General features: G+C 33.3%; 3 protein-coding genes and 1 non-coding gene across 7 annotated transcripts; 2 read left to right on the top strand and 2 right to left on the bottom strand.

The window, feature by feature from the left end:
* Nucleotides 1–129: 129 nt before the first annotated feature.
* LOC142520341 (filament-like plant protein 3) lies at nucleotides 130–4,646 on the top strand. 2 transcript variants are annotated; one of them, XM_075623391.1, is made up of 5 exons: nucleotides 131–287; nucleotides 1,050–1,323; nucleotides 2,118–2,298; nucleotides 2,790–3,970; nucleotides 4,142–4,646. In XM_075623391.1, exons 2-5 carry the CDS (start codon nucleotides 1,210–1,212, stop codon nucleotides 4,277–4,279), a joined length of 1,614 nt encoding a protein of 537 aa, XP_075479506.1. In that variant the 5' UTR covers nucleotides 131–287; nucleotides 1,050–1,209; the 3' UTR covers nucleotides 4,280–4,646. The 2 variants fall into 2 exon arrangements, with proteins under 2 accessions (XP_075479469.1, XP_075479506.1); XM_075623354.1 differs by having other exon boundaries at nucleotides 130–1,323.
* A 180-nt stretch (nucleotides 4,647–4,826) lies between these two features.
* LOC142520208 (fatty acid amide hydrolase-like) lies at nucleotides 4,827–11,968 on the bottom strand. Of its 3 annotated transcripts, none has more exons than XM_075623224.1 (19): nucleotides 11,623–11,968; nucleotides 10,084–10,193; nucleotides 8,377–8,437; nucleotides 8,070–8,254; nucleotides 7,862–7,991; nucleotides 7,656–7,733; nucleotides 7,317–7,464; nucleotides 7,106–7,218; nucleotides 6,929–7,004; nucleotides 6,752–6,823; nucleotides 6,524–6,662; nucleotides 6,309–6,389; nucleotides 6,101–6,204; nucleotides 5,920–6,012; nucleotides 5,769–5,837; nucleotides 5,602–5,666; nucleotides 5,465–5,526; nucleotides 5,273–5,368; nucleotides 4,827–5,176 (listed from the first exon to the last, which is right to left on the bottom strand). In XM_075623224.1, exons 1-19 carry the CDS (start codon nucleotides 11,720–11,722, stop codon nucleotides 5,114–5,116), a joined length of 1,845 nt encoding a protein of 614 aa, XP_075479339.1. In that variant the 5' UTR covers nucleotides 11,723–11,968; the 3' UTR covers nucleotides 4,827–5,113. The 3 variants fall into 3 exon arrangements, with proteins under 3 accessions (XP_075479339.1, XP_075479375.1, XP_075479415.1); XM_075623260.1 differs by having other exon boundaries at nucleotides 5,920–6,009; XM_075623300.1 differs by having other exon boundaries at nucleotides 5,920–6,006.
* Nucleotides 5,013–5,084, top strand: TRNAQ-UUG (transfer RNA glutamine (anticodon UUG)). Its single transcript has one exon. It is a non-coding gene; the product is annotated as a tRNA-Gln (tRNA).
* A 2,533-nt stretch (nucleotides 11,969–14,501) lies between the features above and the next one.
* Nucleotides 14,502–17,373, bottom strand: LOC142520148 (syntaxin-61-like). Its single transcript, XM_075623165.1, has 7 exons — nucleotides 17,140–17,373; nucleotides 16,254–16,367; nucleotides 15,696–15,809; nucleotides 15,390–15,580; nucleotides 15,116–15,206; nucleotides 14,971–15,036; nucleotides 14,502–14,826 (listed from the first exon to the last, which is right to left on the bottom strand). The coding sequence occupies exons 1-7, from the start codon at nucleotides 17,191–17,193 to the stop codon at nucleotides 14,716–14,718; spliced, it is 741 nt and encodes a 246-aa protein (XP_075479280.1). The 5' UTR covers nucleotides 17,194–17,373; the 3' UTR covers nucleotides 14,502–14,715.
* Between the last annotated feature and the right edge of the window lie 211 nt (nucleotides 17,374–17,584).

The raw sequence follows: 17,584 nt of genomic DNA, 5'->3' as shown, positions 1-17,584 counted from the left end.
TTTTTATGAGCACGCGTTATGCTAATCATGTATTTATATTCGAGTACAGTCGTATAGAAGATCAATCAAAAAATTGGACAAATAACACAAAGTTTTTGTGATTTTTTAATGTTATAGTTTAAATTGATGAATTATCAACTGTGTAAGAAATATGAGGTCGGGGACCATATAACATGAACCACTGGCAACCTGGGATGGCGAATTAGGCCAAGCTTTCGTCGAGGGGAAGAAAACAGGATCATCTTTCCTCAAAACTTCAAACGCTTTTTCGGCCATATCCATGAATGGTCAACATTAATTATTTTAAGAAGTTTAACATTTCATTTTTACTCCAAGAAATATCTGTTTTTGGTTGATCAGCTCGTCCATGATGTTCGTTAGAAGTTATGTGCATTTTCTTTGAATAAAAGAATAAAATTGAATTGAAGGAGCTCTTCCAGTGGGGTGCGGGGGGCGTGAGGCCTTTTTTGCATTAATTCTTTTGTGGGTCTTCTGTGTTAGTGTTGAAGATAAAATCTATGATTTGACGTGGGTGGGTCACTCTTATTTACGAGTCTTTTTTGGAGATAGCTATGGGGGCAGTGCCCACAAGTTCCGAGATGTATCACTGCTGATCCCCATCATGTGTGTGTCTGTTTGTTTTATAGTGGTGAGGAATTGAGAGGTGCCCATCAGATTAGGTGTCCAAAGTTTTGAGCTTTAAGTACCTGTGTGGATTTGTGGTCCGAAATAGGTCAAGTCTCAAATCAGCGTATTGTTGGACTAATTGAATTCGAGAAACATTCCGTATTTTTCTTGATGGTTGGTTGGTTGGTTGATTCAAAAGTGGATTTTAAGCGAAGTTGGACTTTTCACCCGAAATTTCCATTCTGCCTTTTATTTATGTTGATGATAATTTGGAAGAAATATATCCTTCCTGCATATCTTTTTTCCGGTGTTTTGACCTGAATTTGTGATGGGTTTGGTTGATTTTTTGGATCTGTAAATGGGGTTTGAATGGGTTCCTGAAATCTTTAATTCCTGATATGCACGTTTTTGTTTTTCTCAAGGAGTGATTTGAAGAGAGTTGAGTTGGGAATATGATTGGAGGCTTCATTATTTTGCATTGTGGTGTTCTGTGTAAAAGTGGTAAACTTGTGGTGGCAAAATGAGTTTGAAATATGAGATGAAGCTTGAATAAGAGAGGGGTGTAGTTGTTTTGTCCCTTAGATGGACCGGAGGAGTTGGCTGTGGCGGCGTAAGTCTTCCGAAAAAAGTCCCAGTGGTGAAACTGAGAGCTCAGGATCAATGTCATCTCATTCAGAAAGATTTTCTGATGATCAGGTAAACCAATTTTGGCTCGAATATATTTGGCCTCAAAATTCCTATATTTTCATCTGTTTCATAATATCATTTTGGTTTTCAACTTCAGCCTTTTACATCCGCAAAATAATGAATCAAGTTTGTTGATTCTAGGTTATGGATTCCCATGTTTCGCTTTCATTAGTTCTCTTTCAGGACCTTGTGGAAAGCAGATACCACAAATGGATAATTATGTGTATAGCTGACATGTTTTCGGGCACACTTGTTTGGTTACTACTTGGACTCTCACAATGTACACGGAACGAATAATCATAACCTTTTGAATTCTTGAATTGGTAGAAAATTTATGTTTTGTTCACAATTAAGTGCCATAAAATCTAGATTCAAGTGCTAGTTTAACTTTGAACATCATGGACCACATCAGCTGGAGGGCAAGTGATAGCCTCTTGCTTTTCTATTCTGGACAGCATTTGTTCCTGTTCTATTATTAGTATCTATCTTTAATTATTGACGCATGCACTCAGGATGATTCTTGCAATCAATAGTCTGTGTCTGTATACAATATGAATCGTGCGTATGCGAATCCATGCATGAATCCATAAAGAACTTATCTTCCATTCAAGCCAAGAAAACTGTTTTCTATCTGTGTCCATCTGTTCATGAAACTACTTGTCAACGGACGTGTATTATCTACAAGGATGGGAGGAGAAAAAGGAATTTCATGTGACTGTATATTAGCTACTGAATATTTGTTTTCCCCAAGGAAAATTTTTTGATGGACTAGTGAGAGTGACTTATTTTTGGTTGTTGCACAGGGTCTGGCAAATCAAAACATGCAATCCCATGAAGTCACGTCTAAAACCCTACCTGGTGATGCAGACCGTAATGATAGTTTGAAGACTTTGTCAGAGAAACTATCTGAAGCTCTTCTTGATGTCCGCACCAAAGAAGACTTGGTTAAGCAACATGCCAAAGTTGCAGAGGAAGCTGTCACAGGTATTATCCCTATTTCACATTCTTTCTCAGTTGGAATCTGTTTGTGTTTGCTTGCATGCATTTGCAGGGGCATCCAGAAATCTGAGAGCGGAAAAGTGTGCCAGAATAAGGGGTTGGATGGGGGTAGTTGCCAGGATTTTTGGGGGCAAAAAATAAAATGAGAATGATTACAAGAACATGTGTTTCCCCGTGATTATTTTTTCCTGGAATAACAGAGGAAAACTAATCACTTTCATGATGTAGTTTCAAGAACTAAATGTTGGAATTAAAATACTATCGGCTGCGATGGAATAGAGAGACTCTATTACAATTCTTAGCACTTATGTACTTAATGTGCAGAAAAATAGTTCTGAGAAAGGGGCAAAGTGTGGTTACATGTAACATGATCTAACTAATAGCTAGCCTAATATGAGTAAGGACACGCCATTATGGTTAGAAAAATATCTTTTATCCAGTTCTGAAATCGATTTTAATTTGAGCTCATATACCAGGGTGGGAAAGGGCTGAGAAAGAGGTATCGATTTTGAAGAAACAAACTGAAGCCTTAACTCAGAGGAATTCGATCCTTGAAGAACGTGTCGGCCATCTTGATGGAGCTCTTAAAGAATGTTTGAGACAGCTTCGACAAGCACGAGAAGACCAAGACCAGAAGATTTGTGATATTATTACCAATAAAACTCATGACTGGGATTCGACAAAATCTGAACTTGAGAACCAGCTTGCTGACATGTTCTCTAAGCTTGAAGCTGCAGAGAAAGAGAACTCGATCTTTAAGCTCGAGCTCGTTTCCAAAACTGAAGAACTGGAACTAAGGACCTGTGAGAGAGATCTCAGCACCCATATTGCTGAATCTGCTAGTAAACAACATCTTGAATGTGTGAAAAAGATTGTCAAACTTGAAGCAGAATGCCATAGGCTAAAGGCAGTGATTTGTAAAGCAACACCGGGTAATAATCACTGGTCAGGTGTTGAAGAGAAAACACTGGTTTTCGAGAATTTTAGCTGTGAAACTAGTGGATTAGAGTCTATTGGTGGTGAGACATGCCACCCCGAATCTTGGTCACTTGCGTCAGTAACAGAAGAGGGACAGTTCAAGAATGAAAGAACTTTTGAAAGGAGTCTTATAATTCCTTCTGCTGAGATTGATCTCATGGATGACTTTCTTGAGATGGAGAAGATTGTGGCACTACCTGTAACACAAGGTGGAAACAACTCGAACAACGTGATCAATAGTCGAGAAGATCATTTAAAAGATAATCTGGAAGCCATGATCAATCGAACGGCTGAGCTGGAAGAGAATTTAGAAAAGATAGAAATGGAGAAAAAGAATTTGGAGGTGGCTCTTTACGATTGTCGTATTCAGCTTAAAACATCAGAGGATCAACTCAAGCAATCAGAGGTAAAATTGTTGAACTTGAGCACTGAGCTGGCTGTGGCTGATAAAGAAAAGAGGGCTTCCCAGAAAGAAATTGAATTTATGAAAGAAAAGCATGAGCACTTGACAAATCTTGAACTTGAGATAGAAACTATGCATTCAACTATTTGTTCGTTAAAAAATGAGGTCGGAAAAGAACGAAATTTTTCAAAGGAATTGGAAATTGAGTTATCAAGAATGAAATTTGATTATAAGTCCCAGAGATCAGCAATGGTTGAAGAGTTCAGGATCGTTCAGGTTGGCTGCTCAATACGTTCTTGCTCCCACTTAGTGATTCATTTAACTATTGCACCGCCATTTTCATTTTGTGTTACACGTAGTATTTATTTATTATTTTTGCATCATATGAACTGTCGGATTTTACTATATCCGCTAAATCGTTGAGTTGTCTACTGATGTTGGTCTCAGGATAAAGAACTGGCAGCGGCTAAGAGTAAATATGCCAAATGTCAAAAGACAATCGCTTCTCTTGACCGACAGCTGAAAATTCTAGCTACATTAAATGAATTCTCAATCGACTCAGAAGAATCTGTACAAATCCCATAAAGGAGTGCTGGAACCAAGGTTAATTTTTGAAGCTTCTGCTCCATAGTTTTAATGCCTAAAGCCAGTTACCGTACCCACTAGAGAGATCTTTACGAGGAATGTCTCTCAAGTGGGTACAAGTTTTTGTTGGACTAAAGAGATGAGATAGAAATCAAGAAAATGAGACAAATTTGATTTTGAAACTCGGAGGCACTATCCAAACACCGTTGAGAGCACCGCTGATGTTATGTTCTTCAAGAACATTTTTTTTCAGTTCCTTTTTCTTCACCTCACAAGGTGTAGTGATGTACATAGTTTCAGTTACCAAACATGTTTTACAGAATTAGACATTTTGATTAATATAATCTCAAATTCAATTTTTGCATCATTTACTCAAGTAAATGTCAGCAAATGGCTTCTTTATATATTTAGTTATCGTTATCAGGGGTATTTAGATATTGTCATAAGTTGTGTGCACACGAAGCAAGTCGACTAAATCGAACTTTATTTGAAAAACTTGTTACATAATTTTTGGGGGTCGGTTAGTTCAATTATTGCGAATATTTCGAGAACAGTTTCTTACCATTTCGAGTTACATGCAAATGGCAATCTTTCCACTTATGGTAATCGATTCATGTTGGTACCTCGTACAACACTTCTCCTATGTATCTCAAGACAAGCAATGTATTTCATTGTTTCAATTTGATAAACAAAAAAAATTTATAGAAGTCAAAAAGATTTGATGAAACATGTTGGTTCTATGGTGTAGTGGTTAGCACTTTGGACTTTGAATCCAGCGACCTGAGTTCGACTCCCGGTAGGACCTTTTACATTTTTCTTCCTCCAATTTCGTATTTAATCCTTGTAGAGCATATCATAGAAAATCTCTGGTTTCTTTTGTTCCGAGAGGCAAAGTGCCTGAAGAACAAGAATCATACTTTATATTAGTAAACTCAAATTTCTTACATGAAACCATTTTGACCAAATTCCATATCATAAATTTGTGTTACGCACCTGTATAGCATAAGCAACATGAATTAGAAGTGATTCAGACCACGGTTTCCCGATGAACTGAAGGCCGATAGGCAAGCTAGATTGATCGTATCCGACCTGTCAAATTTGTTTTCGGTTGTAACAATACATTTTGTGAATAAAATACATTTTGTGAATAAAGAATTAAGGATCTTGATGCTTTTGTTAACTCACTGGGACCGTTACTGCTGGCAAACCAAGAAAATTTCCAGCTACCTGGTACCGGACTAATGCAGCTAAAATATTTTGACAGACCGTTAATATCCAGTGCCCAAAATCTTCTATCTTGATTAAATGAGTGTTGAATTTACCTCCATTTATGTAGTCTAGCTCACCGGTTCTTGTGGCGTCATCCTTTATATCATATGCCGTCACGCTGGCAAAGAAGTGTTCATGCATTACAAAAACAACTCTTCTAAAATCTTTTACTCGAACATTTTTTGTTGAATCGGGAGGAGAAATGTTTTAGTAGTGATACCCAACGGTTGGAGTAACAATGATATCCGCCATCGAAAATATCTTTTCATGGAACTGAAGCTGCCGATTCCTGCGTTGGTTTATTGCTGAAATAGTAAATGATATTCAAAGAATATCGAGCTTATAAAATCAAGAACATCTGCGAATGCTACCTGATTCTTTGTGCGTTTAAGTATTCTTGGCTGTCGAAAGAACCATATGCAGAAAGTCCGAACCGAACATCCCAACCCATTTCTGCCTTACTCCTGATATATTTGATCAATCCTTGTTGTGTCACAGTATGATTATTCACTTATCACTTGTATAGAAATAACGGTAAAAGATAATACTCACAGATTCTGTGAGTATCTTGACATTGAGGAGCTGCACTCTGATCCTATTGTGACATAATGCGCCAAGCGCATGACCTCTAGTTCTGGTATCGTTACATCTACAATCTTAAATTGCACGAGGCGATTAAACCGGTGGAGAGTAAGCTGAATTCTTGGTTTTGTCTGCTAAATAAATTTAGAAATTAAGGATTATATTTGGAATTTTATACCTTCCAGCCATATTTGTCTGATAGTCTGGTCACCGCATTAGAGCAGCAGACTTTGATATCATCACTGCAGTCATCAAACCACTGATAGAACACAGAAAAGATGTTAATATAGGCTAAAAAATTGAGTTTAGATGTTAATTTAAAGGCAAGGAAATGAAGATAACGGTATCTTGTGTCATTTTAGGAATGAAGAGTGGGAAGAAATTATCAAAAACCTTTCCATATCGCGCCATTTTGATGTCATAGGACGTGTAGTCAGCAGATTTCAGCAGAGGCAGAGGTAGTTTAGGCTGGTCAGGTACAGCTATCACACCATTTTGATCGGATGTAAGATTGCCGCTAATCGCTGCATAACTGAATTTTTTGAACTTTTTATCAAATATGACAGATGAAATCCAGCACGAGCCAAAAGAAAAATTTGTTGGAAAAACCAAGAAACTGACACTATAAGTGCATCCTCAACACTTGCTGCAAGAATCCCAACCATCCCAACTGTGTAGTTCAGGGGAAGAACACTGAAAATTTAACATAAGGCCTAAAGTCAGAATGAAAGCACAAAATTTCTCAAGAGCCATATCGCATCTAAATAGTAAAAAGCATAAGAAAGATGTGTTTAATACCCCTCATGTGGCACACGTGAGAATGTAGGTTTCAGGCCAACAACGCCACAAAGAGCTGCTGGAAGTCTTACAGATCCTATGCAGAACAATAAAGTTTGCTCGAGGACGTGGATTTTTACAATAGATCATTGTTTTATACTATATATTGCAACTAGAAGCACAGTAAGTTTAGTTTACCTCCTCCATCGACACCTAGTGCAACAGGGCACAATCCAGCAGCAACCACAGCAGCAGATCCACTGGAAGAACCTCCAGTAATCATGTTTCGATTATACGGGTTTCTTGCTGGCCTTTAATGACCAGAGGAGGACTAATCAGTATCAATTATTCATAAAAATTCTCAGAAAAAAACTTGAAAAATAAAAACTAATTTGAAGGAAGTGCATACCCATAATGAGGATTTATCCCACTGACTCCAGCCCCAAGCTCATGCATATTTGTTTTTCCAACTAATATGGCACCACATAACCGGAGACGTTTGACACAGCACGCATCGTCTTTGCACTGTCTTACTTTGTGCAGCCACTTTGTACCACCTGCATCAGCAAATTATTTCACTTCATCCAACAATTTTCTGAGTACTAGATTATATACCATTTGTTTCATTAGGAGAAGAAATTTCACGATAATTTTTTCCGAATATGTACACTACGATCCCTCGACTAAATTCTTGATTCGCCTATAAATAAATAAATAAAAACTGAAAACATTCTAGCAATAAACTCACCTGTTGTTGGGTATGGCATGCAATCTATTTCATCCTTAACAGCAACCAAAACTCCATCTAGAACCGATATAGGTTCACCTGAAAAAACATGTATGAAAAATACACAAGATTTTACAATGTTTCCCAACCCATACTCCTCTGTTGATTCAAAAACATCAAGCAGCAATGTAGTTACATCATTTTAACATGAATTCTTGATCACACACCTCGTTTATACCGAAGAGTCGATTCTGTCGCCTGCTTTAGAATATCTTCAACACAGAAGTTGATAAAGAATGACATATTCAGAGAAGGACTAGATGATTCACGCACAGCGGCTACGAATTTTTCTGCAACCTGTTGAAAGAAGGTAAATTTAGCGTTACATTTTATGACTAGTGCAATTTTTTTTTTTTTTTTAAGCATTTCTTTCACCATGAGAGGGGTTGAGTCCTCTGAGGTATATGCTTTGAAAAATTCCGGTATCGTCCAACGCAAGAAACCAAGTTTCTGAGTCTTGGGTACATTTTCTGGCGATTCAATACAATTCAGGGCCTGTTGAACTCTCTCAGGAGGGGGCATGTCATGTTCTAAGTATGTTGCTTCCTTTTCTTGGATTCCTATAATTACGAGATAATAAGTCGTCAGAATTTATATTCAAGTCTTTCATATTATACAGCGCTCAGTCTCCATATTTCGAATGTTTTGGCATGCTAGCGATTTCGACTGCTGCACATCTTACCTTGATGTGGGCGCAGAGGTACAAAAAGAGGTGGTTCTTGTAAATCCACAAAGGAGACAAGCTGCAAAATAGTGTCATTTATTTGGGAAAAAAATTTCTTTGAAATCATCCAAGAAAACGCATGTTTTATCAAAGGAAATAGAAAAATATTAAGAATGATGGGAAATAATGCAAACTGTGAGATTATAAAGAAATGAGTTTACTCTTGAAGAAGCCCTTACACTAACAAAAAAATAATGATTATTTTTTTTAAAAAAGTTTGTGGGGAAAAAAATTATAATGGTACTTAAATTTATTCATTTATCTAACAAATATCATATAATCCACATTTAAGATATCTTCTTCTCTCACTTAAATATTACCAGCTACTAATTTAGATTTTATATTACATGTTATCTTATATGTTAATTTTCATCTACTTATATTACTAGCTAATTATTTTAAATTTCAACCTTCTTATAATAATAACGACAACGACAACAACAACGACATAAATAACTAAATATATAAATTTAATGTTTTTTATAGAAGAGATTAAATTTATCAACTTATTTTTAGGAGTAGAACTAGGTTGGCTAAAAATTAAAACAAAAGCAAATATCAAATGCATCCTAAATAATTCATCAATAGTAGCCTTACCTAACAGTGGTGTCAACAAACAATTCATAATTTGTTCTAATACTCTCCATTTGTTTAAGGGATATTATATTTAAAATAATTAAATGGTCATAAATATTATATTGAATAAAAAAATATCCATAATATCTCATAGGCTGGCAACTGGTACAAACAATTTAGATACATATTAATATAGTGGTTAGTTGCATTCATTATAATTTGTTTGATTCCAAGTATAAGATATTTGGCCTTTCTGCAACATCGACCCTTTTGAGTTTTTTGATATATTATATATTCGAAAACGAAGGTGATGGATAATAAAGATCGATGCAAGATCGAGTGATTGTCATTTCATTAAAAAGTATATTTGATAGTAAATGAGTAACTCAAACATTTTAAACCACACAATCGTTCAAACACTATATCGATCTTACCTCCAGGTCAACAGAGTGAATGTATAAAAATAAATGTGTGTTATATAAAATGTATACACTATATAATTTTCGAATCTTATTACATATTAATATAACTCGACACACATATATTACAAAAAATTTTGTGAGACAGTCTCACAAGAATAATATATGAAAATATCATTTTTTATGTCAAAAGCATTATTTTTTATTATAAACATGTGCATGGTTTATTCGTGAGACCGTCTCACAAAAAACCTATATAAAATGTGTGTGATTAATTTGTAACGCCATTGTTCAAAAATTTACGAAGTAGCATTCATTGTAGGTACCAAAAGAAAGAGACAAGGTTGTTAGTGCAGAGAGTAACTGTCATTTACTCTTGCTTGCCGTATTTCTTCCATCACATGATAAACTAGTTTATTAAACTTGCAACCACCCTTTTCAAAAATATACAAAATGACTGCTTAAATCTAAGGGGGGAAAGTAAAATAAAGAAAAATATTTTTTAAAAAAATTTATAAAAACCAAATTCTACATAAATTTTGACATTGAACTAAATGAAAAATTATGAATTATTTTAATATATATATATGTATATATATATATATATATATATATATATATATATAGACACACACACACATACATACACATATGAGATGGGGTGTGTTACCTTGTGGAATTGATTGTTCCTCTTCAAAATGTACATTAATATACCTCCGAAAATAGGTAACTCCAAAAACCATGCAAAAACTTTTATCAAAAGACCAGCCATTCGAGGAGCTACACATCCACAAAAATAAACAAATAAACATCAAATTATCAATTACTAATAATAAGCATATATATATATATATAATTAATAAATAAATCAAATTATCAATTAGCAATAATCGCAGACAAAAAATTGCTGGTTTTTTTATTAGAGAACATAATACAAGTAAAATGATTGAAAAATGCAGTACTTTAATTAATTTAAAGTAGTTATGTACGTAGATTGTTGTACCAAGAAGTTCTTGGTATGAACCATAAAGAACAAAATAATCTCCGAAAATTCATGCATGTCTATTATTTATATATAAATTCCAAAAATTAAATTGACCTATAATACAGGTTAAGCCTCTGATTATCGAATACGAAATTACTCTGGATCGGGTAATTTTTGGATTTGGTAGGATCCAACCCGAAATGTGTATTGGGTCAGGTATAAGGTAAAACGTTCCTAAGCGATCAGTATTAATTAAAATAAAATTATTATTTTTTAGTTATAATTTAGTTTGATGCTGCTAATATATTTATATTTTTAGTTTAAATATATTTTAATAATCTCAATTATATCCTGATAATTTTGGGTCCGGGTTCAAAATAATAAACCTGAAACCTTAAAAAAACCGATTGACTCGTTTCCACCCCTTGAGGTTTTGTCCTAGTCGACCTCTCGTGTACTTCTCTATTTGTTTTTCACTTATTAATACAGCTGTATCTTTTTTTTTTTTTTTTTTTTTGCTTTTGGAGTATACCAAAATCTTGATTTTGGAAAAGCTCTCTTAATTTTAAGGTGAAAATAGTTTTGTTGTCCACTGACTTGTTAAATTTTGAGTTTTGACCGGCTCTCAAAATCTAATTTTGGTACACTAACTTTTAATTTTCGGCTATTTTGATTTAATTGTTGACGTGACACTGAAAAATACTGACGTGACATCAAAAATTACTGACTTGTCAGATGTCACATCAGCAATTAGACCAAAATAGTCGAAAATTAAAAGTTATTATATCATAACCAAATTTTAAAAAATGTGGTGAATGAAAACCTAAAATTAGTAAATTTAATGGGAAAAAATCATTTCCCCTGATTTAAAGTTCCTGTTTTCTTCAAGAAAATCCTTTTTGCAGCAAAGAAAATTGAATGCTAGGGAAATGTAACGAGAGGAAAATAAATGCCTCTCGCCGTCTCCCAATATTATTATATATATCAGACAGAGATCCATGCATGTACCAGAACCCAGAAAAACGAAACTTAGCCATAATATTAATCCAACATAAATTTTTTTATATCATCCAAACTTCTAAAGTCTTGATTTACTGAAAAATATATATGTTGGAAAGATGAACAAATCGAAATTCTTATAATATAAAAAGTTAAATATCTAAACAAATCAGACATCAGGGAAAAAAAAGAGCAGTGATCGCTAACTATACCGAGTAATATTACCTTTGACATTGGCTCTGAGGTAAACCTCGTCGCTGTCGGGGCCGAGATCGACTTCATAAACGGGCTTGTAAACCGCGCCTTTCGCCTTCAAAAACCCCATTAATTCACAAACTTTTGCAAGAATAACAAGAACCTATCTGTCTATCTATACATATATATAGAGAGAGATCTATAGATATATATTGTGTGTGGGGGTGGGGGGTGGGGTGGGGTGGAGTGGAGTCGGAGGCGGAGAAGACTAGGAAATGATATTGATGGAAGATTGTCTGTAATAGAAGTTGAATGAATCCGATTCTAATAATGTTTCTGTTGAGAGAAAACAACGAGAGAGAGCTAAAGCACACTAATCTTGTGGCTCTTCTTACTTGTATTTTTATGTTATATATATATATATTTGAAAAATATATTTCATGGCTATTTATTTTATTTTTTATTCTTGATATAGCATAAAATAAATTTATAATTTCGATTGAATTATTTACATATATATTTTAGGTAGGAGATAAACTAAGGTTAGGTATATATATATATAACCGTGTTGAATTTGCTTCTAATTATTGCCCCATCGTAATAGTAATAGAAGCAAATTCAACACGATTTGGTGATGGGAATCATATTTAATAGAGGGATTTTTTTTAAATGGTTATATGAAAAGTGACATAATTAATTTTGGTCATATCAAATTTACACTTTTCTACAAGTGTCATTAAAAACATATCAAAAAATGTCATTCTTTAAGGTATTTTTTCAATGAAAATGGATATTGAGATCATGTAGGTTTTACATGATCTTTTGCAAATTGTTCTAATATTTTATTTGTCGTATAATTTGATTAGTTTAATTTATTTCGACTAAAAAGAGAAATTAATGATAAATTTAAAAAAAACGAAAATTACTTTTGACTTTTGTATTAAATTTATTAGATAATTCTTATAATTTTTTTAATAAATATGAATTATACTGATAATTTTTTTCATTCATTACAAATAAATTTGTTTAAATATGATATTTTGTAACTGTGTATTACTTATTATTTTATTTTATATGTGTTTTACTACACATATTTATTTGATTGATATTAGTTAAAAAAATTTAACCTGAAATATTAATCATCAATATTAATTTACAAATGATCCATTCTGATATAAAATTAACTATTTATAATATGTATTATATAAAAAAAAGTTAAACAAAATCCGCAAGGGGTTAAAAGTTAGCAAATCTATATATATCTATAAATATATGAGTTTGATTTGTGAAGTTTCTTAGTTACATTTTTACACACCATAATTTAATTAGTGTTTCATTTATTTATTTAGTTGACTTTTTAATTTTCTGGTTTAAAAATTGAGATTGAAAATGAGAATAACTTTATTTTATTATTTTAATTGAATTAACGACAAATATTACAAATACATGATATGATACTTTATTTTATTTTTAATTTAATAAATTTTGATATTTAATTAATGTCTCAATTTATATCTCAAGCTTACAATTTTCTACAAGTGTTATAAAAACCATGCGAGCATATGTCATTTTTCTATGGACTTTTTTCAATAAAAATGGACATTGAGAGCATGTAGATTCTATACGCTCTTTTAAAAATTTTCTAATATTTTATTTACAATATAATTAATTAGTTTGATTTATTTCAACTTTATTTATAGAAAGAGAAATTAATGAGAAATTAAAAAGAATGAAAATTACTTTATATTTGTATTAAATTTATGAGATAATCTTTTTTTTAATCAAGATAATCCTTATAATAAATATGAATTATGGTGATAGAAATTAAATTTTTTACATATGATATTTTTTAACTAAGTGTTACGTATATGTATTTTACTACACATATTTATTTGATTGATATTATTTTAAATTTTTATTTAACGTGAAATTATTAATCATCGATATTAATTTACAAATGATCCATTTTGATATAAATTAACTATGTATAATATCTATTCTGGAAAAAGAGAAAGTTAAAACAAAATTTGTAAGGGGTTAAAAGTTAGCAAAATCACAATTGGTATTTAATTAATAACAAGTTTAGGGGTTTTATTTAACATCATTATGATAATTTAGTTAATTAAAAGAATTTTATTTGATAATCCCTATATGCACTCCATTTAAGTACATTTGCTTTTACTAAAATTTAGTATTCTATTAATTTTATTTTTAATGTTTTTCATTGTGAATGATATTTAGACGAAAAATATATTTATTAATTTGAGAGAACTCTCATTATGTTATAATCACACGAATTGAAAAATGTTATATATATATATATAATAATTCACCCTGAATATTATTATATTCACAGATCAGACCCTTATAATTTGATCAATTTCACTTCTTTTTTTCTTTTCTTTTTTAAGTAAAAAAATTTCAACAAAGTCATATTTTACAAAAAGGCTTAGATTTCAAAAAAAAAAAAAAGGCTTAGAAATATACAATAATGTTGAGCGATGATAAACGAAATCAACAACATTGCTCGCATCAATTCAAAATGAAAGAAGATACAATAGACAGTTGGCCATTGGGAGAGTAGAATACGAGGGAATGTCGTAGATGAAGAAAAATGTACTAAACAATGATCAAGATTGGTAGTCGTGATAGATGAAAATAATTGTTTTGTTGAGAAAACAATCGAAATGTAATATTTTGACTGCAGTATAGTTGTTACATAGTCCCAATAACTGGTATCAAAATCTTGCTACCTAGTTTAAAACATTGAAGTTGTAATATTACAACAAACTATAATTTTTATTGTGTTGATTCCAAGTTTATCAATATTCATTGGATACTCTCGACAATAATGGATACATCTCAAACTGGAGATGCTGTCTTAAACTTGAGGTCATGACGACTTCGAAAATACCAACTTGTGAAGGAACTCGCATGATTGAATCAAACGACTAAGCATAAGCTCCGTAAACAAGAAGTGTATACAATCATCTATGACCCTATAACAATTATTTCACAGGCTAAATCCACATAACCCATTCATAACGAAAAATACCCCGTTCACAAGAGTACCACCAACCAAAGCTCTCCTCACTGTAAGCTCAAGTTTCGGGTAAATAACGTCTACGTGAAGAAGACCAGAACGAAAAGAATGATAAATAAAACGAGTAAAAATAAAATCATCATTAGTTGTCCCTTCACACTAGCCTTCTTCATTACCATGGCGACCTTTTTCTGCAGAAAAAAGAATAGAAGAATAAGATAGGTGATAAGCAACAAGATGCTCTCCAATCAAGAAATAAACAGAGCAGATTGTATGGTTTTTATTGGTACACGAGTCATATTAAAGACAATGTCTGTTAAGTGAAAGGCTTTCACCTGAACAAAATCGAGACGATTTGATGTGCTGTCCATCTCTGTGCCCAATTCATCAATAATTTTTTCCTGGAGAGCCAGGAATTTACAGTCTCAATAATTACCAAGCTGGTAAGAAAGTTTTACTCAAAATTTACAGATGAATTACTTGAGCAAGGAGCTCTTCATGTATTGTGAGCCCAACACCTCCAATTCTTTCAACACTGGCGCTTAGTTCATCTAACTCCTCGTCCTGTCTCCTTTATTCCATAAACTTTAATCAGATGGAGAATACGCAAACACAGAAAATAGCAGGAATCTATGTCAAAGCTTTCTTAGCTTTAGGATGAATTAAATGCTCTTTCAGCGGGACATATAAATGCAGCAATTAACATAGACAGCCCAGTTAGTCATCAACAAGATTTCTTAAACCACAAAATTACCTTATCAGAAGTAGTTGTCTATCTGATTCTGATGATATGAAATCATTGTTACTGTGTGCAATGTACTGGTTCCTATCAGTTTGACGCGAATCGGGCATCCTCATAAGCTCATGCCGCATACCATTGACATTAGAAGTGCTTGTCCCATTCAACTCCTTTCCAGTCACGACTGATTTCTTCATCATTCCCACCTATCCGTTAACAACATTTTTTCAGAGATGGAATACATATTAACCAAAAAACATACGTACAATCTGCGCCATCACGTAAAGTAAATACTCTCAATGATAATATGCCCGATGATACCTGAGAACGAGCATTGCTAGTCCATATTCTCCTTTTATCAAGCTCCACTTCATTGATACCATATAGTGCAGGATCTCTTGCTGCAACGGCAATTGTCTTGTTCAACTCATCCACCTTTTTACCAAGAAAACAAAGTTTCAGTACTGACAAGATACTTTACAATTACCTGTCAACGATCAGAGAAGCTATAGAAGCATTTTATCAAAATCATTATGAAACAAAACTAAAATCAATAATTCACAATTATTTTTTGTTATTTTTGTAACCATGATCATAAACGATTCTTATTCCAAGAGGATGCAAGAGATCAATTCTTCTCAAACAAGTAACAGCTTAAAGATTAGAGTAGTTATAGATCTGATACACCTTTAACAAGTGAAAACTCATCCAACGTTAAGTGGATGCAAATAAATAAATCACTGTGATAAATACATACCGTGCTTCATGTCAACCACTTTTTTTGGTCAACGCCATTTAAAACATTTCAAAGCTTCAAGATCATTCATCATTCCAAAAGGAAAGGAAACTACACTCAGGTATTCACATGTTAAGTCCTACCTGCCACTCAATGCTCTCGCAACCAGCAAGAAGCTCCTTAGAGAGATGCAGCTGCTCACCACCGTCCGAATGCATTCGTTCCCATTGATGAAACTTTGAGAGCAATTTATCAATCTATTGAAGTAGAACTTGGGTGGTAAGATTCAGATTTCAAATAATTCAAAACGACCGCAATAGAGGCCAACAAAGATGGGTATCTGGGTTGAACTTAATATATATTGTTTCGATATAGATATCAAAATCATTAGCAGGTGATACCAGTACGGCAGTACCAGACTCTAATACAGTCAATAGATCATCTTTTCATAATCAAACAGATTTGTTAGTGGGGGTGTATAGCCATTAGTTGTTTAAAATTTTGATCTGTTTAAGAAGCACTGAGATTCATTGCCCAGCTGATCCGTAGGAAAACTAGGAAACCAAGCATTGGAAAAAGTGAATGGTGTAATTAACCAGATAGTAGAGAAAATTACATTTCACTTCGTATTCACAATATAATCACCAAAGAATTAATTTTTACCAAATTTTCTCAAATAATAACACTACAATTCTAATTCTACGACTTGAATCACTATACTCACCCCTACAATTACCAGCAAAATTACCAAAAGGATCATTCAAATCACTAAACTCGGACTACATGCACACCCGTGATCAAATTGATACACTAAAAATAACTTGAATGCCCTCAAATCCGACCACAACAACAAAATAACAGTCATTGATAACCCAAAAAAAACTTAATTCCAGAATCTGAAGTAGATATAAAACACAAGTTACATGAACCTGAGATTTGATCAGCAAAAGGGGCGAACTAGCAACACAAAATCGAAAACAAAAAAACGCAAGATAGATCTGCGAACAGAATAGAGAGAATAACACTTACAGAATCCTGAATCTCCTCTTTCACAATGTAAAACGGGTCTTGAGCTGAAGACATATTTATACTCAATTATGAGTATCCCAATGCTTTGAGACCAAAAAAATCTCGCAGAATTTCAAGATCTGAAACCTGAAAATTAGAGAGATTCGAAGGAGAAATAGAATATGAATGCTTGATTCAGGCAGCGGGATGGGGAAGTTGAAGTTCCGTTCGGTGGTGGAAGAGAAAGAGGCTACATGTACCAAAATACTCGGTTTAAACCCGTTCGATGAAAGAACCCGGCCTGATTTGCTATCCGGGTAGGAAATCCAATCCTGAGCCGGCCCAAGGCCTCAAACTGAAAATTTTCCGACGGCCCAATCTCATATTTGACTTTTAAGTTAAATCCTCATGTCAGAACTTGTGTTGTATTAGTTATTTTATTTCTTTGTTTGAGCTCCTCTTGCCC

Source organism: Primulina tabacum, chromosome 1 (assembly GCF_025594145.1).
Source record: "Primulina tabacum isolate GXHZ01 chromosome 1, ASM2559414v2, whole genome shotgun sequence".
Taxonomy (NCBI): Eukaryota; Viridiplantae; Streptophyta; class Magnoliopsida; order Lamiales; family Gesneriaceae; genus Primulina; species Primulina tabacum.
The sequence above is the reverse complement of the archived record's forward strand: the minus strand, read 5'-3'. Positions and strand labels throughout refer to the sequence as shown.